General features: G+C 44.8%; 4 protein-coding genes across 7 annotated transcripts; 2 read left to right on the top strand and 2 right to left on the bottom strand.

Annotated features, from left to right (window-relative positions):
• Positions 1–967: 967 nt before the first annotated feature.
• Positions 968–4103, bottom strand: LOC112882392. 3 transcript variants are annotated; one of them, XM_025947443.1, is made up of 5 exons: positions 3873–4099; positions 2655–2731; positions 1641–2591; positions 1413–1496; positions 968–1283 (listed from the first exon to the last, which is right to left on the bottom strand). In XM_025947443.1, the coding sequence occupies exons 2-5, from the start codon at positions 2722–2724 to the stop codon at positions 1168–1170; spliced, it is 1221 nt and encodes a 406-aa protein (XP_025803228.1). In that variant the 5' UTR covers positions 2725–2731; positions 3873–4099; the 3' UTR covers positions 968–1167. The 3 variants fall into 3 exon arrangements, 2 of the variants coding, with proteins under 2 accessions (XP_025803228.1, XP_025803227.1); XR_003226661.1 differs by having other exon boundaries at positions 1413–1543; positions 1641–2731; positions 3873–4103; XM_025947442.1 differs by having other exon boundaries at positions 1641–2731; positions 3873–4098.
• A 555-nt stretch (positions 4104–4658) lies between these two features.
• Positions 4659–6954, top strand: LOC112882670 (probable flavin-containing monooxygenase 1). Its single transcript, XM_025947776.1, has 5 exons — positions 4659–5108; positions 5236–5473; positions 5547–5725; positions 5812–6167; positions 6280–6954. Exons 1-5 carry the CDS (start codon positions 4659–4661, stop codon positions 6623–6625), a joined length of 1569 nt encoding a protein of 522 aa, XP_025803561.1. The 3' UTR covers positions 6626–6954.
• Positions 6955–8015: 1061 nt separating this feature from the next.
• LOC112881535 (probable flavin-containing monooxygenase 1) lies at positions 8016–10910 on the top strand. The gene is made up of 5 exons (XM_025946273.1): positions 8016–8520; positions 8787–9015; positions 9087–9262; positions 9350–9708; positions 10272–10910. Exons 1-5 carry the CDS (start codon positions 8074–8076, stop codon positions 10615–10617), a joined length of 1557 nt encoding a protein of 518 aa, XP_025802058.1. The 5' UTR covers positions 8016–8073; the 3' UTR covers positions 10618–10910.
• Positions 9429–15946, bottom strand: LOC112881534 (protein DETOXIFICATION 45, chloroplastic-like). Of its 2 annotated transcripts, none has more exons than XM_025946272.1 (15): positions 15192–15946; positions 14949–15076; positions 14650–14772; positions 14417–14562; positions 13843–13978; positions 13468–13564; positions 13239–13339; positions 12840–13003; positions 12383–12454; positions 12152–12268; positions 11967–12062; positions 11732–11853; positions 11256–11312; positions 11037–11115; positions 9429–9559 (listed from the first exon to the last, which is right to left on the bottom strand). In XM_025946272.1, exons 1-14 carry the CDS (start codon positions 15497–15499, stop codon positions 11094–11096), a joined length of 1689 nt encoding a protein of 562 aa, XP_025802057.1. In that variant the 5' UTR covers positions 15500–15946; the 3' UTR covers positions 9429–9559; positions 11037–11093. The 2 variants fall into 2 exon arrangements, with proteins under 2 accessions (XP_025802057.1, XP_025802056.1); XM_025946271.1 differs by having other exon boundaries at positions 14650–14793; positions 15192–15944.
• Positions 15947–22577: the final 6631 nt, after the last annotated feature.

Genomic DNA, 22577 nt, shown 5'->3' with positions numbered 1-22577 from the left:
CGCTGATTTGCGCAGGAGCTGAGAAGAATGGGTGCGACTTGTGCTCAGTTGCATCACTTTCGCCGCAAACGGCATCAATATCACTGGTCAAGTTGTTCATCTGCAACAAGTGGTACCGGTTGAAGATAGAAACAAAGTAAAAAACAACTGTGTTCCACAGATCTATACCATGTTGGTGCCCTAACTTTTTTTTTGCCCTTCAACTCTCAATTAGGACAAGTAGTCTGCTGCTTAGCAGGGAGCCGGAATTTATTTTGGCGATAGCCTTCGTAAATTATGTCGATATGGTCAGTCGTAAGCATCAATAATGAAGCATCTCGGCTCAAATAGTCAACTTGCCAGCGATGTCATTCTTATTCGATACTTGATGTCCCCGTGCAATTAAACAAGATGCAGTATCCGCAAAAATATACTGGTACTGTCTGTATCAACACAACACGTCAACTCGCTGAACAACATTTCTTAACTTGAAGCAGTTGCATAAACTTCTCCGGAATTTTTGTTGGCCCAACGCAGCTTTCTTTCCTGCATTTGGTTAGACTTTTGAGTTCATAGTTGCGCGAATTATGAATAATATGATGGCCAGAGAAGAACAACCATTCACGACAATGCTTACACCATGAGAGCATTCAATCGATCTAGTGCAAGTCTACCGGATAGATTCATATATATACCAAGGCTTGTTCTCTCAGACAACACACCAATCAACAACATGCCACACCATTCAGGTGGCAAGAGTTCAGAAGAAAGTTCACTAAACACACCTATTCTTCCACTTCTCACCAACGTGCTTGGAAAGGCAGATGCATAATGCATAATAGAAGGGTGCTGAGTTGAAAATCATGGAGGTTCAGTGGGTGAAAGCTTGCACAGAAGGGTGCCGAGTTGTGCAGAGAAGAAACTGCATGAAGCAACCATCTCAGAGTTTATTGTTGCATCAGATTTTCAACAATGGTGCAACGAATAGTGAGTAAGATACCACCATGATAATGCTTACACCATGAGGGCACGTCAGTCAATCTACTCTAACTCATCCGGATGGATATTCAAGGCTTGTTCTCACAGACAAGACAGCAATTATGACCATAACACAGCATTCAGGTGGCAAGAGTTCAGAAATCATTGAACACCTATTATGCGGCAACATAAGCGAATCTCCCACTCCCTTCATCGTTGAGCTGGGAATGGCAGATGCTTGACAGTAGCGGGCTGAGCTGATGGAGCATCAGTGGGCGAAAGTTTGCCCAGTACATTCAGAACTTTCATCTTCTGCAACTCCTTCCCTGATGGGTGTAAAAAAGTAACTGTCAAGCCAAGAGCTCATGCTTTCATAAAGAGAATCAGTCATTTGAGAAGCAGAACTGAAGTAACACCGAAATAAACTTCAAAGATGAAAAAAAAAATCAGATTACCTTCCTCGATCAATAGATTGGCTGCCCGTTTCTCCAGTTCAATAGCATGCTTACTTCGTCCAACAGATGACAAAGACCGAAGCACTACAGTTCAACCAAAGGACACAACATATATAAGATCAATACAACAGCTGCAGTAAACAACAATTCTTGTAAGAGAACACAAAAAAGATTTGAGTGACCTGATTTCAGAAAATTGCATTGAACTAAGATAAAAGAGTTGCTTACTGCGGATATATTCTTCCTGCCCTGATTGCTCATTATTTCTCAAGAATGCTTGCAGCCGAAGAAATCTATCACTTCGATCTTGATTGCTTGATCTTGGTGGATGAGCTCTATTAGGTGCTTGAGTTGTAGCAGATATAGCATCAGTAGATGCTGTATTAGTAGGCGAAACACTGCTAGATACTAAATTAGCAGCAGATATAGCAGCTCGGGATGCTGTGTTATTAGCTGAAACACCGCGTGGTGCTAAGTTAGCAGCCACAGAGCTTTGAAGCACTGTAGTAGAGAACATCACATTGCGAGGTGGCGGACTAGTAGTCAGATCATTAGTTGGCTGAGCAGCAATCTTTCCTGTAGATTGCTTACTGCGGATATATTCTTCCTTGCCTGATTGTTCATTATTCCTCAAGAATGCCTGCAGCTGAATAAATCTATCACTCCAATCTTGATTGCTTGATCTCGGTGGATCAGCTTGATCAGGTGCTAGGGTAGCTGCTACACTAGTAGCCAAAACACTGCTAGTCGCCAAATTAGCAGCTGCAGCACTTTGAACCACTGGAGTAGAGGATGCCACATTGCTTGGTGGCAGACTAGTAATCACATCATTAGTTGGCCGAACAGCAACCTTCCCAGGAGATTGCTTCTCAAAAGAATGTTGAGACGGCAAAACTGTGGATTGCAAAGCAGGAGATGAAAATCGAGGAGCAAACTGGGTGTGAGATACATTGTCCTGATGCTTCAGACTTTGTTCCTGTGACTGCAATCCTCCTGCAATAGGTTTCTTTGTGCTCATAGAACTGACACTTTCAGCACGAGCAGAAGTGCCTCCTTTGCTTTGATCAGTGTCAGGCCTCCTGCGCACATACACAAGATGGCCATTTGCTCCCGGATTGCCTAGCGTGTGGTGGTTGGATGGACTCAGGGGGCCATAAGGCTGTTGTCGCTTGAGGCTAACTGTAGCAGCAACTTTGTCTTTAGAAAAGGAAGTCCTGGGTTGCTCGTTAACAACGATCTTACTCTGTTTTGGAGACTCCCGCAATGCTGCCTTTTTCTCTGAGATTGAGTGTGGGTTATCACCAGCAGGCATAGTGGTCCTGCAGATAAAGCAATATGGATGAATTATATACTCATTAGACATCAGCACCAGCCACCAGGTAGGTTCTGATGAGCTAAGGAATAAGGATAATAGTAACCAACAAGTATGAAGGGTTGAAGGCACATCAAGTCATTTCTACCATTAGGTCCTGTATTTCTCGTTATATTTGTTGTGCAGTTTCCAGTTACAATCTGATGCAGTATTACATAGTTGCAGAATCTAGATGTGTAGCTTTGCTTATTTCTCTATAAAATAGCATTGACGGTTCTAGTGCAGAACAGAGAGAACAGAATCTCCCAAGAAGAAGCAGTAAGATATTAACAAACAAGAATACAACACTGCACTATGACTTGCAGAGGAGGACTTTCACACCTACCAAGAAAGCAAATAAACCTTGCAGGGAAGCAGAAATGACTAGCTGGACTAGAAGATAACAATACTGCAAGCAGTGATTCAAGTAGTCAAACTTTTTTAGATGGTGGAGTAGCAAATAGTAAAAGGGGCTGTGAATACAGCAACCAAAAAAATATGGTAGCATGGTACCAGAAAGTTTACTGTGGATTCAATTCCCTTCATCTATGATAAACGATGTAGGCATGGTGCCATATCTGACAAGAAATTCATTACAAACTTACAATATGTCACACAGTTTAGTAGATCCTGATCCTATTGTTCTTTTTGTACGGGGAGAAAAGGAAAAGCATGCTTCTGATTTCATCTTGCAACCATGGTGAACAGGAAAAATATAACAGTAAATCCGTGCACTCGGCATTCTGCAGCCAAATTAATTAACTAACTTCTGCAGCACCAAAGGTATTACTTCCCTAAATGTCTGACAAGCATAATTCACATCACTGAGAGTCAAACAATGACAAGACAAAGTGTAATCCTAGAAGACCAACGCATCTAATTGTGCAATCCATCGATAAATCTCCAGGTCTTTGTGGGGAAACCCATTTATTTCAAGAATAAAAAAGCAAAGACTACATACATTCTCGCTCAACTCAAACGAAGATGAAGAACCCTAAAGCAATCTCACAAATGACGTTCGAAAACAAGACGAACGGGCATTGCGCATCGGGCTAGCGCCAAGGTGACAGAAGAAAAAAAAGATGTGAGATTCGGGGTAGGCTTCCCACCTGGTATTGGTATCCTGATGGGAGAGACGAGCTGGGATGGGAGGAGCTAGGGTTTATCGATGGGGTGGAGGCATCGCAAGAAGCTGGGGAGAGGAGACTGGAGTGCGAGTTTTGCACAGGTCAGGGGACACCGGGACAGACAGACAGAATGATGAGGAAGAAGAGGCCGCACTGGTTGGGCTGGGCGATTATTGGAGGCCTTGGGCCTCCATGGACTGCTCAATTTATAGGCCCATTAGGCTCTGCGGTCTAAGTGTTCAGAAGTGCAGAACACGGGTGCCATGGGGTAAGTGTTTTTTTTTTTTGTGAAAAGGACTGCGGCAAAGCGCTTTGACCTGTGCTATGCCGCACCCCAGACTGTCGGTCGCAAGGCTGCAAAGGACCCCTTTGGAGAGTGCAGCCTACGGCGTTAGGCCACGTCGGATGCAGCCAACGGCTCACGTCGAAGTCGCAGATGCAGCGGCAACCGGCAAGGCTGCTGAAAAGGTCCAGTGCTTCTTGCTACTCACGAAACGTAATGCCGGTCCAAGGAGGGAATATATATATATATGTATATATAGCCTAGTACTGTTGCTGCACATCAGTACACGTGCTCGCTGACCCAATTAGGCCACGTTACCGGCAGCTAAGGTCCGTGCAGTTTCCAACCCCATGCCGGACAACCCAAAACGAGACATCAAATCCCGGCACTGAAAATTGCCGCGCACGCCTCGCGCCAATATATAATTACACAATAAATGGCCGTCCCCGAGATCGCGCACACGGTCGAAGCAGCGAGCGGCGTCAATGGATCGCAGGGCGGCGAAGCTGGTGGCCGTCGTCGGCGCCGGCACGAGCGGGCTCGCCGCGTGCAAGCACCTCCTGGCGCGGGGCTTCCGCCCGGTGGTCTTCGAGGCGGGCGCCTCCATGGGCGGCCTGTGGACGCGCACGCTCGCCTCCACCAGGCTGCAGTCGCCCGCCGCGGGGTACCGCTTCTCCGACTTCCCGTGGCCGGAGGGCGCCGACGCGTTCCCGCGCCACGAACAGGTCGTGGAGTACCTCGCCGCCTACGCGCGCCGCTTCGGCGTCGACGGGTGCGTCAGGTTCCGGAGCAAGGTGGTGGCCGCGGAGTACGTCGTGGCCGGGGCGGACGACGCGGAGCTGTGGGCAGGCAACGGCGAGGCGTTCGGCGGCGACAGAGCGGGCCGGTGGCGCCTCACCGTAAGGCACGCCGATGACTCCCAAGACACCACGCAGGTACGTGTACGTTCTAAGGACGTGTCCAAGTTGTAGCAGCCAGGGTGAACAAAGCTTGATGACGACAACGTTCTCTGATGTTTGGTGGCACGCGTGGCGAACTGAACGCGATGTTTGTGTTCGGCAGACGTACGAGTTCGACTTCCTGGTCCTGTGCATCGGGAGGTTCAGCGGCGTGCCCAACGTCCCGGCGTTCCCGCCCGGCGGCGGGCCCGACGCGTTCCGCGGGCGGGTGCTCCACTCCATGGACTTGTCCAACATGGACGACGCGGACGCCGCCGCGCTGGTCAGGGGCAAGCGCGTCGCCGTCGTCGGCTCGGGCAAGTCCGCCTTCGACATCGCGGCCGAGTGCGCCGACGCCAACGGTCAGTCTCAAGTCCGCTCTGATGATCGACGCACGCTTATTGCCACCTCACCTCTTGGTTCTCTGTTGATCAGGCGCCGAGCTGCCGTGCACGATGGTCTGCAGGAGCCCGCAGTGGCTGCTGCACGACGTCAGCGTCTGGGGCAGGCTCCACGTCGGGTACCTCTACATGAACCGGTTCGCGCAGCTCATGGTCCGCAAGCCCGGCGCCGGCCTGGCGTCGAGCCTCCTCGCCACCTTGCTCACGCCATTGGTACGCGACGCCCGACCGAACCACACGAACACACAAAAAAAAACCCGCAAAAATAAACGTTCTGAACACTGGGCGTGTCTGCGCAGGCGTGGCTGATATCGAAGCTGACGGAGGCGTACTACAAGAGAGCGATACCGCTGCGGGAGTACGGCATGGAGCCGGAGCTGGGGTTCGCGGGGGCCATCGCGTCGTGCAAGATCGGCATGCTGCCCGAGGCGTTCTACGACAAGGTGAGGGGCGGCGGCGTCGTCATCCGGCGGTCGGGGAAGTTCAGCTTCTGCGAGGACGGCCTGGTGCTGGACGGCGGGCGCGTCGTCCCCGCCGACCTGGTGATCCTCGCCACCGGCTTCCGCGGCGACCAGAAGCTCAGGGACATGTTCGTGTCGCCCCAGGTGAAGGACATCGTCGCCGGCTCGCCGGGCACCACCGTGCCTCTCTACCGGTCAGTCGGTCGCACAAAGCTCATTCTTCTCGGCTCACTTCACAATGCAAATTTATGGCCGTGCCGCCATGGAACGGTCACGAGGTTCATGAAGAGGTTTGATTGCGTGCAGGGAGTGCGTGCACCCTCGGATCCCGCAGATGGCGGTGATCGGGTACGCGGAGAGCCTGACCAACATCTACGCGATCGAGATGATGGCCAAGTGGGTGGCGCGGTTCCTGGACGGCGCGTTCCGGCTGCCGAGCGTGCGGCGGATGGAGCGGAGCGTGGCGGAGTGGGGCGCGTACATGAGGCGGAGCGGCGGGGAGAGGTTCCGGCGGTCGTGCCTCGGCGCCGTCAACATCTGGTACAACGACGAGCTGTGCCGCGACATGGGCTGCGACCCCAGGAGGAAGAAGGGCCTCCTCGCCGAGTGGTTCCAGCCCTACGGCGCCGTCGACTACGCCGATATCCAGTGACGCTTTTTCCGCGGCATGAGAGCAGATTGCAGACGTTGTTCATTTGAATTTACCGGCAGGAAGAGGAGGGTTCCATCCTACTCCATTTTCGCACAGGTACTGGCATGGCTGCTTCCATCGATCTTGTGCCACACTCACAACCCTCCAGGTTCCAGCCGGAGACATGGGGGTTGACTGGTTGAGCACAGGAGCCAGGAGGAACAAGTAGTTTGCAGACTGGCTGCTCCGTTATGGACGAGCGGATTACGCTGACAATAATCAAACTGAATGTTTTCACCAGGTTCTGTCCCGTGGACAAATCATATGCAGTTGTGATTCAAATCCAGAAAGTGACGTGCCCATATTTGAATGCCTAATCCAAACTGTTTTACTGGACTAAACTTTGCATTTTCTGTTATACAAGAACCATCTGGAGGGTTTTCTCGAACCCTTTTTTTTATGCTTGATCAACAGAACTGCCACGGAATAGTGTTGCTGAAAGAGTAGCCCTGAACTTCCCTATTCGTGAAATATGGGTGCTGGAACAAGAGCACTGAGTTAACACCAAATACCACTGGCACTACAGAGCACATACAGGACTCATTTTCAAGGGTGAACCATTCTGGGTCCCATATTCCAACTGAACGTTTCATATCAACTGACTAACGCGTTAAGCGCATCCGAACCACGTTTAAGTTCAGAACAATATAGGATACCTTGTTCTCCAACGCTCTCCTGACGGTCAGACCTAACTGTATTCCCAGACAAAAAATGCCTCTTTCGATCAAGTGTAACCAGAACCAACAAATAGGGCATTACCCAGCATAAAGTGCTAATGGATTCAGATGACACCAGTCCTTATATAGATAGCCAGCTAGATGTCGTTCACCACTCATACAAGCCCGCATCTGATAAAGTGTCATCAAAATGCACTCAAGTGAATCACAAGACTTGCACGCCAACGTGGAATTGTCTCAACAAGCTAGGTGCTCATATATATATTTGCAGGTTATATGCCATAGGCGAACTAAGACAATCCTAGCAATTTGACAGTTCCAACACAATGTATGTAACATCGCATCACCCTCAACAACACAAGAAAGTGCTCATTAGCTAACATTGGATGCTGTGTTGATAGATATTTAACTTTGAAAGGGACCTATAACAAACAAGCATTTAAAAACTCAGAGTCAGATTTTCTGCAAGGATTCCCGGGCTCCCACTGAACACAAAAGACAACTGACAGCAAGTAGGCTGGCAGGAATAAACCATGACACAACCAAAGAACCAGGCAAGTGGTGGTTGTTCGGCCTTTGGCCCCATCTGAAAAGATCCAACAGCTCAAAAAAATCTAAATTATCCAAAGAACCAAACGTGAAAGTTGTATGAAAGAAACAGGCTCCCCTCCCTCCCTCCCTCCCTCCCTCCCTCCCTCCGGCCTCCTCCCTCCCAAAAAGCAGAGCAAGAGCATGCAGAGGAACAGGGTGGGCATTGTTGGCGCAGGTGTGAGTGGCCTAGCAGCCTGCAAGCATGTGCTCGACAAGGGATTTAGTCCAGTGGTGTTTGAGGCTGACGGAAGCATCGGTGGGGTGTGGGCGCATACCTTGGAGTCGACAAGGCTTCAAGCACCAACGACAGCATACCGCTTCTCAGATATGGCTTGGCCAGAGTGTGTGACAGAGGCATACCCAAGCCACCAAAAGGTCATGAAGTATATAAGGTCGTATGCATGCAAATTTCAACTCCTCAAGTACATCAAGTTCAATAGCCAGGTGCTTGGTGTTGAGTACCTTGGTGCGACTGTGGAAGAGATAATGAGCTGGGAGCAATGGTCTGGCAATGGGACAGCATTCGGAACTGGGAAGGATGGAGGGTGGCGCATCACAGTGAAAGACTTGAAGGTCGGTGACACTCAGGTAAGTATCTTCCGTTGACATTACCTATGTTCAGAGAGTTCAGGTTTCCCCCCTTATGTATCAACCTTATATTGGTGCACAGGAAGAGAACCGGTGAGGCTGAAATTCCTTCGAGAAAAAAAAACCCAGAAACATCATTCTAAAAAGAATCCAGAAACATCGTTCTAAAAAAAAATCCAGGAACACTGCTACTAAATTTTTATCTAACATATGGAATAAACTCGAACACCATATTACAACACTTCTTGTGCAATCTCCTTTCACAGGTTTTTCAAGTGGATTTTCTCATCCTGTGCATTGGAAGGCATAGTGGAACCCCAAATATCCCCAAAATTCCGGCAAGTGGGCCTGAGTTGTTCAAGGGCAAAATATTGCACTCACTGGACTACTCTTACATGGATAATGTGGCTCATTTTGTTAAGGGGAAGCACGTCACAATAATTGGCTCTGGAAAATCCGCATTTGACATAGCTGCAGAGGTTGCCAAGGTGAATGGTGAGTACAGAATTAGCACTTCGCTACTAGAAACAGTCCTTCAGTAAACGTTGACTTCAATTTCAATGCAGGTGCAGCTCAGCCATGCACCATCATATATAGAACAAGACACTGGCTGGTCCATAAGTCTAGCATATGGGGAGTTGACCTCAGTTACTTCTATCTAAATCGCATCTCGCAGCTGCTACTTCATAAACCTGGTGAAGGATTTCTACGTTATATGTTGACTACTGCACTGTCTCCCTTGGTCAGTAAGATTATATTTTCATATAAAGAACACATTAAAACAAAAGGCTGCAGAATCCAGAAAGCTAAAGTTTATCTGTTGTTTCAGCGATGGGCGATCTCAAAAGTGATCGAAACTTACTTCAAGTGGAGCATTCCCTTACAAAAGCATGGGATGGTACCTGACTACAGCTTCTCCTTTGCTATGTCCTCATGCTCGATTGCAATGCTGCCAGAAGGGTTTTATGACAGGGTTGACGAAGGCAGCATTATTCTCAAGAAATCCAAGGCATTCAACTTCTCTAATAATGGAATCATCCTGCAAGACAGAAAGGAAAGCATAAAAAGTGATATTGTGATTCTAGCAACAGGATTCAGAGGAGATCAGAAGCTTAGGGACATCTTCACAGCAAATTGGTGTAGAAAGATAGTGGCAGGATCACCGAATACACCAGCTCCTCTATACAGGTACACCTTGTGCAATTTTTAAGTCCACATTTAAGGTGCCACTGCTAATCAACACTACATTTCATAGCATAACTGAAAGGGACAGGGAGACATCCGCTCTAGTACATCCGCTCTAGTACATAACTAGTGCACAACTTACCAGCTAACAGCTATAACTAACGAAAGAATCAATAAAATAATAATTCAGTGGTAAAGTAGGAAGCCACATCACAGAGTTTTTTTTAAGGCCACATATAACATATAGTAGTTCAGTAAACAAACAAATATGTAGTGCACTATCACAAGATTTCCATGAAAGTGATCTCTTCACAGTAATTAAGAAATATGCATCCTTCGCGGATCCTGCTTAATAACTTTTGAAAAGTCTTATGATTTGTTTTCATAGAGAGCCTCTTGACCATAACAGTAGGTATCTTTCACTTTGGTTGGGCTGGAGGTAATACAAGCTTAATAAATTCAAGATATGAAGTTAGGCGCAAAATATTTGTACTATTTACAGTATACTTGTTAAAGACTGTATGTTGGATTTAGTATCTCATTTATCAAAATTCTTATAATTACAGAGAATGCATCCATCCGCGGATTCCTCAGTTGGCAATAGTTGGATACTCTGAGAGTCTTACTAACATATATGCCTCAGAGAGGATGGCCAATTGGGTTGCCCATTTCCTGGCTGGTGGTTTCAAATTGCCAAGCATAACATGCATGGAAAACAGTGTAGCAGAATGGGCCAAGTACAAGAATATATACAATGGGAAGTATTTTCCCAGGTCCTGCATAAGCACCATTAACATTTGGTTAAATGATCTGTTATGCCAAGACATTGGATGCAACCCTAAAAGGAAGAAAGGGTTCCTGGCTGAATGGTTCCAGCCATATGGACCTGCTGATTATGCAGGTCTCTCCTGAAGGTAGTTGCATCTCTCTTGGTCCATATTCATAGGGAATGATGAAGAGACCAGAGTTATTACGTCCATGACTGTACAGACGATTTAGAAGGGCTTTATCTTCAAAAGTTACTGTTACTGTCAGCACAGGAGAATATTTCCACAATGTTCTGCGTCCAGTTTTAATTTCAGGCAGGAGAAAAAAATGAGCTATCATTAGCAATGTGAAACCTACAAGCAAAATCTGTATGGTGTTTGAACTGTATGGTTTGAATTACCAGATCGATCTAAAATAAGTCTGCAATGTTCTGTCTACAGCTTCAAATTCAAGCACAGAGAAGATAATACTGAACTATAAGTTTCAAAACTACCTAATGGTCGGAAACATTCACAGAAGTCAACATAATGCTAAAGTAAATATGATTCAGAATTTTAGTGCGCCTTTCAAAGTCCCTTTTTGCGTCCTAATCTCGCCATCAGGCTAATCAGCTCCTGGAATCAACATTCTCTTGAATGTAACCTGCATAGAACAGTTTAACACTTTATATCTTCGCAACCATCCTACCATCTGGTAGGCTAAGGATGCAAGTATCACAACAAATACTATTGCTACATGAATCAATGACATTGAAAAAAATGGAAGCTACATTTTTTACTAACTTGTATCTGGGTTCTTTCTGGTGCAAAAACCACCATGGTCCTGCTCTCCATCCCAATCTGTGAAGTAAATAAGGCAAACATCACAACTGACTAAATGCAAATTGTTTTAGAAAAGCATCTGACAATTTAATCGCTAGTTATCATCATTGGTAGGCAATACCTGCACTTCATAAATGCAGTAATAACAGCAAAGATTGATAACTAAGAACAGGGTTTTCATTTATTAGGCTTGTGAGTAATGAATGACACAGAAGATCAATCCATGAAGAAAAATATTAGGAAGATCAGAATTGTTAATTAAGAAAGCATGAACTCTGCTAAATTCCGCAGCCTTTATGGAGTAGTGCATAAGAGATTATCATACTTCTCAAATAAAAGCCAACCTTGTTGATTAAGAGAATTTTTTCCACCAACAATATCCAGTTCCTCCCCAAAACATGCAGGGAAAAGTCAATGAGAATTGAGAAAAATGTTACCTCATAAATCCAGCAGTCATACGCAAACTCATGAAAAGAGCCAGGCCCGCCCAAACACCAGGAAGGCCAAAAACTTTTGGAGCATACAACAAATATAAAGAGGATAGTGCCCCGACTACCATCTGTGGATCGAAGAGAGATTAATAAATCAGCCAGAAAGAAAAACAGCACTGCATACAGAAGCAACAGCAATAGTTGCATGGTCAAAATAACATAAGTTGCTTTATGCACATACCATGGACGAAGCTGAGTATGAGAAGTCTGAGACGCCATAATGAAGTCCATCGAAGATAAAAGCTAGGGCATTGATTGGCTGGCTAGCACTAACAAACTTCAAAAACAAAAACAGCAATGAGTAAAAAAAAAATGGTGCGACAGAGATTGAATCTTATCAAAGTATCGCAAACAAAGAGACCATACCAGAACACCACTCCTCACAATTTGTATAACCATGGGATCTTTTGAGAATACTTCTGCAAGTCTACCAAAAGAGGCAGACAGAAGAAGTGCTAAAGCAATACCAACAATTACTCCTGTCTGGCAAATAAAATTCATTTGTAAGTTGTTTCAGAACATGCTACATGATATTGCTATTTTCAACCTATAGTCTTATACAAATTAGCAGAAAAATAACTTAGTATATGCTACAACCTTTAATACATAGGACGAGACCTCCTTCACCTTTTCATAGTCAAGTTTAGCAAATGAACTTGCAATCAACGCCTGAAATCAGGAAAGTATAAAATAAATAGAGTGCACTTAAATGAGAGGGATTATATTGTGGATAAACTTGTAAAAAAAGAGCTGGCAGGATGCAATTCGACATCTCAAGTTGTACATAAAATGCCAATTCTAAAAAGTTTCAGTGGCACTTCTAAGTCTGTAGAAGCTCTAAAATAATGCTTAAGCAACTACAAGCAAGCCATAAGACTTGCATCATTAGTTCAGAACATTAAATCTCATTGATCAAGATGTAGTTTTCATGGGGAAGGATAGGTTGCTCAAGTTTGCCGAAAACATTGTGGAGTGAGAAATATTTGTGATGTTAGTCGAAATAGACAGTGTTAGTAAAATACAAAAAGAAATGCGTAGCTAAAAAGAGTTGCACCTGGGCAGAAACAGCCAATGCATCTGAAAGTAACGATACTGCCAGCCATACTTGCACACATATTTGATGAGCAGCCATAGCTAGTGCACCTTGCTGAGCAGCCATTGCAGTCCCAAGGGTCATTGTTATCAGAACTGAAAGGGTTCGTCCTAACAGCATGCCACCTAGAAAAAATTGAGAAGAGCTCACATTTGCATTCAGTAGGAAAAGTAACACTACTAAAGAGTTAGTTATCATCTAACCCACAATACTAGAGTTGCAAAATGGATGTTCATGATTGAAGACTAGTTCTAGTGAATGTTCTAGTGAAAGTTTGGACATGCCACATGCCTAAGAAGCAGTTAGCTAATCTGAACATCTATCAAGGTATATGTGGATTAAAGCAATAACTTAACTCACCAGATTTTATGTACCCAACAAACTCTAGGTCTTCGATTTTCGGTGGTAGTAGAACTGCTCTTCTGCTTAAAGACCAGAGAAGTAGAAACATACCAAGATATCTGGACATCTCAAGATAACAACACTATTAAGAGCATTGTAAATGATAAATCAAACGTAATTTGAAATCCAGCAATGTTTTTACTGTGATAGTGTCTGCATGTATAGCTGAATGCAATACAAAACGTACTGTGAAGCAATAGTTGCAATTGCAGCTCCAGTTAGTCCAAGTTTCAGAGAATACACGAAAAAAGGAAGTAGAACCACAGCTGAGATGTTGCCCAAACCTGAAGTATTACAAATTCAGTGATACGACAATACATTGATAGATTAAAGATCAAAAAACAAATAGCAGAGTGTCAGCATGCCACACAAAATATGAGATTATGTAAGCTTTCAATGAAGATCATAAAACTCAGGGAAATATGCTTCTTAGTAATACTTAATTCAGGATACCGTTGTAATCAAACAAGGTAGTGTCACCTAGGATCAATGTTAGGAGCAGTGGCAATCAGACCAATCTAGAAGATACAAAACACTAAGCTTATGGGGATCCAATACTTACCACTGTAAAGTAGAGGTGTCTTTGTATCTTTCAGTCCACGAAATACACCTTGAATAGCCAAAGAAACTACAACAGCAGGAGCACCAAGTGCTCTTACAGAAAGAAATAGCCTTGCTGGATTGTGCATAGAAGATGCCTACAAAGAAAATAAAGACTGCATCAAGGCTCTACTGAATGGAATATAGAATTTGATGCAATAACATTTTCTTCCATGCCAAACCACAGTAGTTTTTGTAGTCACAAGAAGAAAAGGTAAAGAGAAAAGGAGCTATAGCATTCGGATGTGTTGAAGACAAATATTTCTGGATCCTACATTCCTACTTGTCATTATATTACAAACTTACAATGGGAAAAGTAGAATCTGAAACACATCCAATTATATATCACTTTGTAATTGAAACCCAAATGCACAAGCTATTTTTTCACAAGGTGGGGAAGGTTATGCTTTTACAATAATCAACAGATTTCCTGATAAGTAATAAGTGCATCTAATGAAGGATGTCAGACTTAATAATTCCTATTCTGAATGCTAATTCGTGTAGAATTAACAAAAATATATGAGATTTGAACATACTTGGGAGACACCCATAATGTTGAGGAGCATTTCAGACCCCAGAATCAAAGCCAAGGCTTCAATGACACCAATTGCAGCTGCCAATAGTAAAGCAGAAGATATGGACGGCAGCCTCTTTCTTTCTCCAATCTCGCTTGATATATTTCCTTGTGTGTATCCACACAGAAAGTTAGCTTGCAAATTTTAAACGATGTATGATCCTTAAGCACATAGCAATAAGTTGTCATCTGTACCTGAAGCAGGCTGTGAAGAATCATGTTTTGACACATCTTCAGCTACGAATGAAGTCGTGATGCTTAGGAGGGGTATGTTGAAGAGCTTTGATATGATGTTGAATACTGACACACCGACAGCGGCTGAAGCCAATTCCACAGGACCTACCAGATTTAGAGGTCGGACAAATAACAAATGTAGATAATGAAAGGAATGCGATCATTTCTACTGATGTACTACAGAATTCAAGCATCACTCTAAAAAATGACCCAGCTGAAGATAATGCCCTATTTGCAACTGATGCGGAAGGGAAATTTACCTAGGCGGCCAATATATGCTGTCTCCATTAACTGCGCCACAGGATCGATTGCTTGCCCAACTATGGCAGGTACGGCCAGATTCATGAGCTCCCTCCTAATTCCTTCAGCATGATCGCTGACTGAATTTCTGAGAACGCAATAAACACGCACAAAACAAGCAGACGCATCACTCGGAGAGTCGCCACGCTAGTGACGAAACACACAAACAGCGTAATCCCGAATCGCCCGGGCTACGGACTCACCGCGCAGTAGTTGCACCCTCCGCGGCATCCGGCGGGGACGCGCGCGCCGGAGCCTCGCGGCGGAACCCACCATCGCTGCCCCCTGCCGGGCGAGCGACGAAGCACCTGGGAAGCAGGTGGCCTCCTCCTCCCGCCGCGGAGACCGCTCGTCTCGCGACGGCGGGAGGCAGCGAGAGCTTCGGCGCGGCAGCGCGGCGGGGCCAGCCAATCCCGATCGCTCCCCCGCCCACCCGGCGGTCGCGGGCGGGAAGAAAACCAACCGCGGTCGCCGGGCGCGGGGCCACCCGAGCCCCGGCGGCGAACTCCATCGGCCGCGGCGTCGGATGATACAGCGCTGCCGTTTTGGCTCCTAGGATGGCGTGGCGGGGAGAGCACGAGAAGGGAGGGGGAGGCGGGGAAGGGGCGGCGTGTTTTCGGTGGGCGCGTCCGCCTGCACCAGGGGTTTGGGGCTTTTGGCCGTGCGCGGCTCGGCCTGAACGCGCGCCGCGGAGGCGGCCGGCGGAGGGCTCTGCTCGCGTTTTCGTTGTTCAGGTTCTCTCGCCCGAGCCGGCTTGCGCTCGCGTCGCGTGTGTTTCAGAGCACTCGGGGGTTCGGGGTGCCAGCGCCACCACCATACGGGTCCATGGACAGACCGCCGGACCGGAGATCGGTGTGCCAAACGGCAGCACGGCACGGAGCTCCTCCGGCGATGGGCACGGCCCTGCTGATTGGGGCCCGTTTGGTGCGGCGCCGCACCAAACGCACCTCTCCGTGAAGCGCATCTGCGGGAGATTCTGGGAGAGCAGGAGCCGTTAACGCAGGCGGAGCAGACGGATTCAAAAAGTAGCTATGCCTGCTTCAGCTCCGGCTTCACCCTCGCGCAGAGCACTCCCAAACGACCTTTTAGTAGTGTTTCTCGAAGGCTCGAGCGGTTGCAAACACTATTCATTTTATTTTTTTCCGGATGGCCGAGCCAGCATTTAGTTTTCACTAGAAACTTGGCGCGGCTATTTCTAAGGTTAAGTGGCTCTTAAGCTCGTAACAGAGGTGTAAGTGGTTCAGTAAGGTATTAATTTTCTTGTTTCAAAGAGTGCATTGGATCATTGTTCTTTTCTTCATATGAATATCAAATGTTTTATTTTTTTAGTTCTTCCAGACAATATATTTCAATATTAGTCAACTTCATCTAGTGGAACCCTCCCTAATAGCTAGTATATTGTACCACTTTAATTTCTCTTTGGCATTCTGATACAAAGTTTAACATAGTTCTAGGCTGATTTTTTCATTTGATTTCAATTCAAAAATAACATAATAATTAAACAGACAATGTAGGGACTTAGTGGTTCATGTTTGCATGCTCAGAATCGACAACTAATCTCAAATAAGTATGTTTTATACCTTGTTAAATGAGGTTTGAGAATGTGGTATTGATGCTATTATATGTAATAATTTTAGTCGGATCCCTCCTCAATGAGTGGGGTGAAGCTAGGTCACCTTTTGCACCATCAGAAAAAAGTAAGTCAGAGATTATGAACTACATGTGTTACCAAGATATAAGGTATCATACATGTTAGTTTTACTTATATAGTCATCATATACTTCAGAAGCAGATTACATAGAAAACCTTTTAAAACCGCAAAGAGTCTCTTAATATACTTTGGAATGGATATCTAAGTTAATAATATTTAGTCATCTTTGACAGTGAATAACTTCAATTATATGGCACATGTAACTGCACATATAATTAAAATGGGTTGTCTGCATGATACAAAAGCACACATTTCCAAGCTTGAAAATATTTTAAGGTCATTTAGTAATTAAATAGGAGTGAAGAAAGAAGGTGATGAAATAATTTTCCAACACATCGAATCTGTGTTCACACGCAGAGCCATAACACTTAGCCTGAAATTGAATAACTCACATTATAGCACTAGGAAGTGTGCATGTTGCAGTATAAAACCTACACCTTGAATACTCGGAACTGCGGGCTTGGCTCTCCGCTACTCCGTATCCCTTCTCTTTTCCCATGCAAGTCGCTGGCCAGAGCTGCTGGGCCGCACGATATCTCTGTCGCGGTCGCATCTCCTCGCTTGTGGCGAAGCTCATTTCTCTGTTGATCTCTTTCTTTCTTCATTGAATCAGGAGAGAGCAACGCTAAAGGAACAGACAGGCACACTCCATGAGAGTCGATGTCTACCGGCCAAATCCTCACACGACTCTAGCTTCTCTCCCTTGTTCATCCACTTGAGCGCTTTCCATCTTGGATACTTTGCAGGACCCGTGTGAATTGGAGAAGGGCGCCGCCAGTCTCCATTCACGTCGCTGGCTAAGCACCGGCCGGAGTGTATGCAAAGAATCACCGGATGGAGTCTCTGTGTGCTGGTGTTGTTGCCTTGTTGGTTCCCCTGCGTGCTAGCTGAGACGGCATGCAGGAGGAGACAGGACGGGGGAAATCCACGACGGCGTGCCTCATCCGACGAGCCGCGAAGGGTCGCGAAAACTAGCGATGGAAGCTTGGGTTGGACAGCTGGGTATACCCGAGATCCTACGGATACCGTTGCTGGACGACGTGGCCCAATAAGAGTTGAGAAAGTTCGCCGATTTTAGGTCTTCAGAGATACGTGTGTTGAGTGCCATGTCAGCGATCATGATCGATATCTTACGATGTCTCAGGGCTCACGGACAATAGTCTAATTCAGAACAGTTTTCCCCTATGGTTAGCGTGTTTTCCAACTACGAGGACGCTTATTTTTTAAATGGACCGCGGTCGACCAGATCCAAATAAGGATTGTGCTGCTCCATCTTCCTCCATGGATTGCTATTCTAAAGAGCAGAGTTATGAAGAAATTCAGTTTTAGAATTTTAGGTATGAAATTAAGTGAACCGTAATGTGCTGACATATAAAAAAACTAATTAGGTAACTCCATTTCCAGATATTACTTTACAAGGAGGCAGGCCAGGTACAAATGCTCTCAATGTCCTGCACAAAATGCTGAACCAATGTACATTGCCGCTCATAATAAATTGACAAAACTTTTTACATGACTTGCATGATTTGGTTTCCATGGTTGCTGTATTCTTGTGGTTCCCCTTCTACAAATATCACATGACTATCAAAGAACCAGGCCTCAGGGTTTTGGGAAAGATGCCTAGAGTTAACTTCGTGTTCTTTGGTGATGTTGTCAAAGAGCTAATAAAGAGTGCAACCACTTCAATTGTATTCAGGCAACATGAGCACTCAAGGTTATTTCCTACCACGCAAATGTCAAGGTGTCATGGCCTATGTACACCTTTACAGTCCGTGTATCACATTGGTCCCAACAGGCAAAGCGTCTTCCCTGATCTAATTAAATGTTTCAGTGACTGGGTCTGATGAAGAATGTAAGGTGAGATCTGGTATTTGCACGTTCAACAACATTACATAATCATTCTTGTATTAGGCTACCTGATTATGCGAGCATGTTAATTCAGTGGCCGGTAATATACTATCATAGCTCCAATGCATTTTGTCTAGTTTGGCAGACAGCAATTGGCAATGCCAAGCAAAGTGCCCAGAACTGGCACCTGTAGTATCTTCAATATTAGAATCTTGTCCAAAATGCAGAGAGCTATGACTGCTCCTGACATGACAATAGAATCGATGTCATCTGCGTGCATGTGCATAGATCATTGATGAGATTATCTACTGTTTTTCGTAAAGGCTATGTGCTGCCCATATTATGCTACGCTAAACTCTGATAACACAGGCTATACGCGCTTTCACTGCGGGCGCGGCGTTAGCGCGCCGACCATCATAGTAACTATAGAGGAAAGAATTTAAGGGTACTTTGGCCATTTGGTGCAGCTTGTGCCGCATAGAAAAGGCCGAACAAAATGAACAAAAGTCTACGGGAAGATTAGCAGGTGACGACTAATGACGAGAATTGAAAAATGAAGTTATGGGGCCAGATAGCAAACAGAAACGTCAGCCCGGATGTATTGCAACGGGGGAGTTAACATCCGAGGGAATGGCAAAAAAAAAAATTAAAGAAATGATCCTATTTTCAACCATGAACTTTAAACGGATACCGAGTGCAATCCAACATTGTAAGTGTTGAAATAATAAAATCAGACAAATTTGGTCTAGCTGATTTTATAGTTGGACTTTTCATTTTCTAGAAGAAATAAAATCTGGTTTTATCTCTAAAATTCATAACTAAGTCAGTTGTAGTCATAAATATATGCAACTAGGGTATGATATTTTTGAAATTTCAATGTACATGTTATGCATAATGTTTTAAATTGCAGGCTATAACGGCGCTATAAAGGTTTCGTGGAGTTGCCGCTGTGACCACAACCCTATAAAATAGCACACTATAGCATGTAATAGCGGGCTATAGCGGCGCTAATAGCGGTTTAAAAATCCTGCCATTAAATATTTAATTCCGCTACTTAAAACATATTATGCTCTATTTGAATTTATTTAGATCCTCTTCGTTCCTACCACTAATGTTTTATTGCTTGCAGTCATGCCTATTAAGTTTAACTAGGATTGCTAGGAACATGATCAAATAGGATCCAAATAACTCTAAACACAGCACAAATAAATATTTTGCATTTTTAGGAAAAAACATTTCATATTTTGCTGATTTACAATTAATTAGTTGTAAAATTATAGAGATTATTAAACAATGGCGCTTCGGTTTTTTAATTCTGAGGTTAAAATCAGTCCTTTTCTATTAATTAATCATTTTTATCTGATTCATTGGCCCCACCGGTTCGGGAAATGCTTTTGTAATCACGAGGGGTGTGCGTGTCTTGGTGTGTCCATCCTCCAAACTTTGCGCGACCCCCTTCTCCACATCCTGACCCCATTAAAACCCCCAAGCCCTCCAAGCAGAGCGGGGCGGAGCCCAGGAGTAGCCATTCGCGCAGAGCAGAGGAGTACGGACCCGAGCTGTAACCGTAAGTTCCTTCCCTTACTCTAGAATGCACTAGAATCTGCTTGCTTGCGTTCCAGTTGGTGGTGATCGGGTGGGGTGAGGGGTTGCGCGGGCGGGGCGTGGTTGTCTTCCCTACTTTGGTTCGATTTTGAGGTTTTTTATCTGCGATTCCGCTCCTACGGGGATTCGGTGAGGACGGGTTTTTAGAGTGCAGCAGAATCTCCGCGTTGGTGTTGACCGAGTGAGGTGAGAGGTTGCTCTTTGGTTCGATTTTGAGGTTGTTTATCTGCGATTCCGCTCCTACGGGGATTCGGTGAGGACGGGGTTATTAGAGTGCAGCAGAATCTCCGCGTTGGTGTTGACCGAGTGAGGTGAGGGGTTGCTCTTTGGTTCGATTTTGAGGTTGTTTATCTGCAATTGGACTCTGCGGGGATTCGTGCGACGAAGTTGTGTTGTGCGCAGGGCTGGTTAATTCTTCAGTCGACGCGCTTGTACCTCCGATGCTTGTGCCGCCCCTTGGGGATTTTTTTTCGGGAGGAATTTGGAACGGTTAGGGTATTAATATGCTAGAGTTCTGCAGCAAGAGTTAGTGATGGACTGGGTGATCGGCCGTTTGGTTGGAGCTCATGACTGGTGGCTTGGATTCCTGTTTTTCCTTTGCATAGATTCCTTGTTCTTCAAGCGGATTGGATATATTGCTTAGTCCATGATGTACATTTCCTGATCATTTTGTTCCCTGTCTTGTTGGATGTGCCTTCAAATATTATGTTTGCACCGACCTGCTGTCTTATTTTTTATTTACGTTGTAAAATGCATTGTCACGAAACAGCTCTATTACTGTTAGCTTCGTGCGCAACATTGGATGGCTCATTGGTTGTACAGTGCGCTTTCTCGGCATTTTATTTCTCTACGTACTGAGCTGTACCAGCAAATGCAGGTGATTTTTTGATAATCTGATATGCTAATTTGGTAAATGGATCCAGTCAGGCAGCAACAAAGATGAATATATGCAATTGGGGTAGAAAGGATAAATGGTAAACATCAGGGACAAGTAGAGATCAAGTTGTAATTATCCAGTATTACAGATCACGTTAGTTGGTATATCTACTAAAGGAGCACGTATGGCATACTATTTGCAAAATACATACCATTGTAGTGTCTCATTATGCATATCATCTAGGATATTGTAGCAACCCAAAATGTACTGATTAAAATCTGTTCCAGTTTTGTTAGCAAGAGTGACCCTAGTTGTGTGAGCAAAAGAAGTTTTCTGGTGCTACCAAAGGTCATAGTGCCCTGGCCAAAGGTCATGGTGCTACCATAGGATACGGCAGACAGATGTTAAGGTTCTAAATAGATGACTTGTGTACTAAAAGGATGTCAGATCTTGTTTTGCTCTTGTGAAAGATATATGCGTTTTTATTTGGCAAAGTAAAATATAGAAGTTTGTTTTGCATTATTGGTTTTAAGGAATACAAATATTATGTGCACTGTGTGTGACACACTATTTGGGAAAGGCTAAAACAATAGAGAAACAGAAGTTAATGCACGTTTGACTGTGTGCGACACACTATTTGACTGTACTCTATTGTTTGCAATGGTGCAACCTCTTCATTGTTCAAGATGAGATCTATTTGTTTCTTTTTAGAGGAACTTGGGGACGGTGATCATACAAATTGCTTTTATCTTTTGACAGTTTTGCTTTGTGGATTGAATTTGCAGGCGACAAAATGAAGCTCTCTGTTTACTCACCAACTGGGACACGTTTTGAGATTGATGTGCTGGAAACATCCACGGTATGATTTATTTGTTTTGACTCAGACATATGGGTTTGCATTGTGGTTATGCTACCAATCATGATAATGTATCAGTCTCTAAATGGTTTGTGGTTCTCACAGATTCTAAATGTAAAAGATGTCATTGCTGCAGTATCGGGCTGCAATTCTAGTACCTTTGATCTGTCATGCAATGGATCTTCCCTTTGGATTGGATCAAGCATCAGCCAACAGGGAATTAGTGAGTCTGATGTGCTTGTTATGATTCCGGTCCCGACTGGGTCATCAGGAGGGTGAGTCTGTGGCAAACTTGACCCTTTCGTTAACTATCTATTCCCATCCTCTTTGCCTGCTGAGATGATTGTTTTTGTCTTTTTCTTATTGTCAGCAATCAGCTCGAGGCTCATATGACTGATACCCTCGCAAATGATTATCCAGTAGTCTTAGATGGTATAGATCAAAATAGGTGAGTCAGTGAGAAACTTGATCCCTTTTTCGCTATATTTACATCGTTGCTTACGGATATGCATCTTCATGTTTTTTTCCGATATGATTGCCTCAGCAATCGGTTTGAAGCAGAATTATCAGAGTTTGGCTTAGATTTCAATGAAGACATGAATTTGGGCAGGACAGATGATGGTAAACACTTTGATTCTTCTTTACACGAATTTATGTTCTGAGTTTCCATATTGATTTACTCTAAACCTACA

The sequence above is a fragment of the Panicum hallii genome, chromosome 2 (assembly GCF_002211085.1).
Source record: "Panicum hallii strain FIL2 chromosome 2, PHallii_v3.1, whole genome shotgun sequence".
Taxonomy (NCBI): Eukaryota; Viridiplantae; Streptophyta; class Magnoliopsida; order Poales; family Poaceae; genus Panicum; species Panicum hallii.
The sequence above is the reverse complement of the archived record's forward strand: the minus strand, read 5'-3'. Positions and strand labels throughout refer to the sequence as shown.

Coding starts and splice junctions, on each gene's coding strand:
- LOC112882670 (XM_025947776.1), top strand. CDS start 4,659: ATGGATCGCAGGGCGGCGAAGCTGGTGGCCGTCGTCGGCGCCGGCACG. Junction 5,474..5,546: donor CGAGTGCGCCGACGCCAACG/GTCAGTCTCAAG, acceptor TCTGTTGATCAG/GCGCCGAGCTGCCGTGCACG. Junction 6,168..6,279: donor ACCACCGTGCCTCTCTACCG/GTCAGTCGGTCG, acceptor GATTGCGTGCAG/GGAGTGCGTGCACCCTCGGA.
- LOC112881535 (XM_025946273.1), top strand. CDS start 8,074: ATGCAGAGGAACAGGGTGGGCATTGTTGGCGCAGGTGTGAGTGGCCTA. Junction 8,521..8,786: donor TGAAGGTCGGTGACACTCAG/GTAAGTATCTTC, acceptor CTCCTTTCACAG/GTTTTTCAAGTGGATTTTCT. Junction 9,016..9,086: donor AGAGGTTGCCAAGGTGAATG/GTGAGTACAGAA, acceptor ATTTCAATGCAG/GTGCAGCTCAGCCATGCACC.
- LOC112882392 (XM_025947442.1), bottom strand. CDS start 2,724: ATGCCTGCTGGTGATAACCCACACTCAATCTCAGAGAAAAAGGCAGCA. Junction 1,497..1,640: donor GCAGGAAGAATATATCCGCA/GTAAGCAACTCT, acceptor GTTGAACTGTAG/TGCTTCGGTCTTTGTCATCT. Junction 1,284..1,412: donor CAATCTATTGATCGAGGAAG/GTAATCTGATTT, acceptor TACACCCATCAG/GGAAGGAGTTGCAGAAGATG.
- LOC112881534 (XM_025946271.1), bottom strand. CDS start 15,499: ATGGAGTTCGCCGCCGGGGCTCGGGTGGCCCCGCGCCCGGCGACCGCG. Junction 11,854..11,966: donor CATACTCAGCTTCGTCCATG/GTATGTGCATAA, acceptor TTCGATCCACAG/ATGGTAGTCGGGGCACTATC. Junction 11,313..11,731: donor ATGACTGCTGGATTTATGAG/GTAACATTTTTC, acceptor TTTACTTCACAG/ATTGGGATGGAGAGCAGGAC.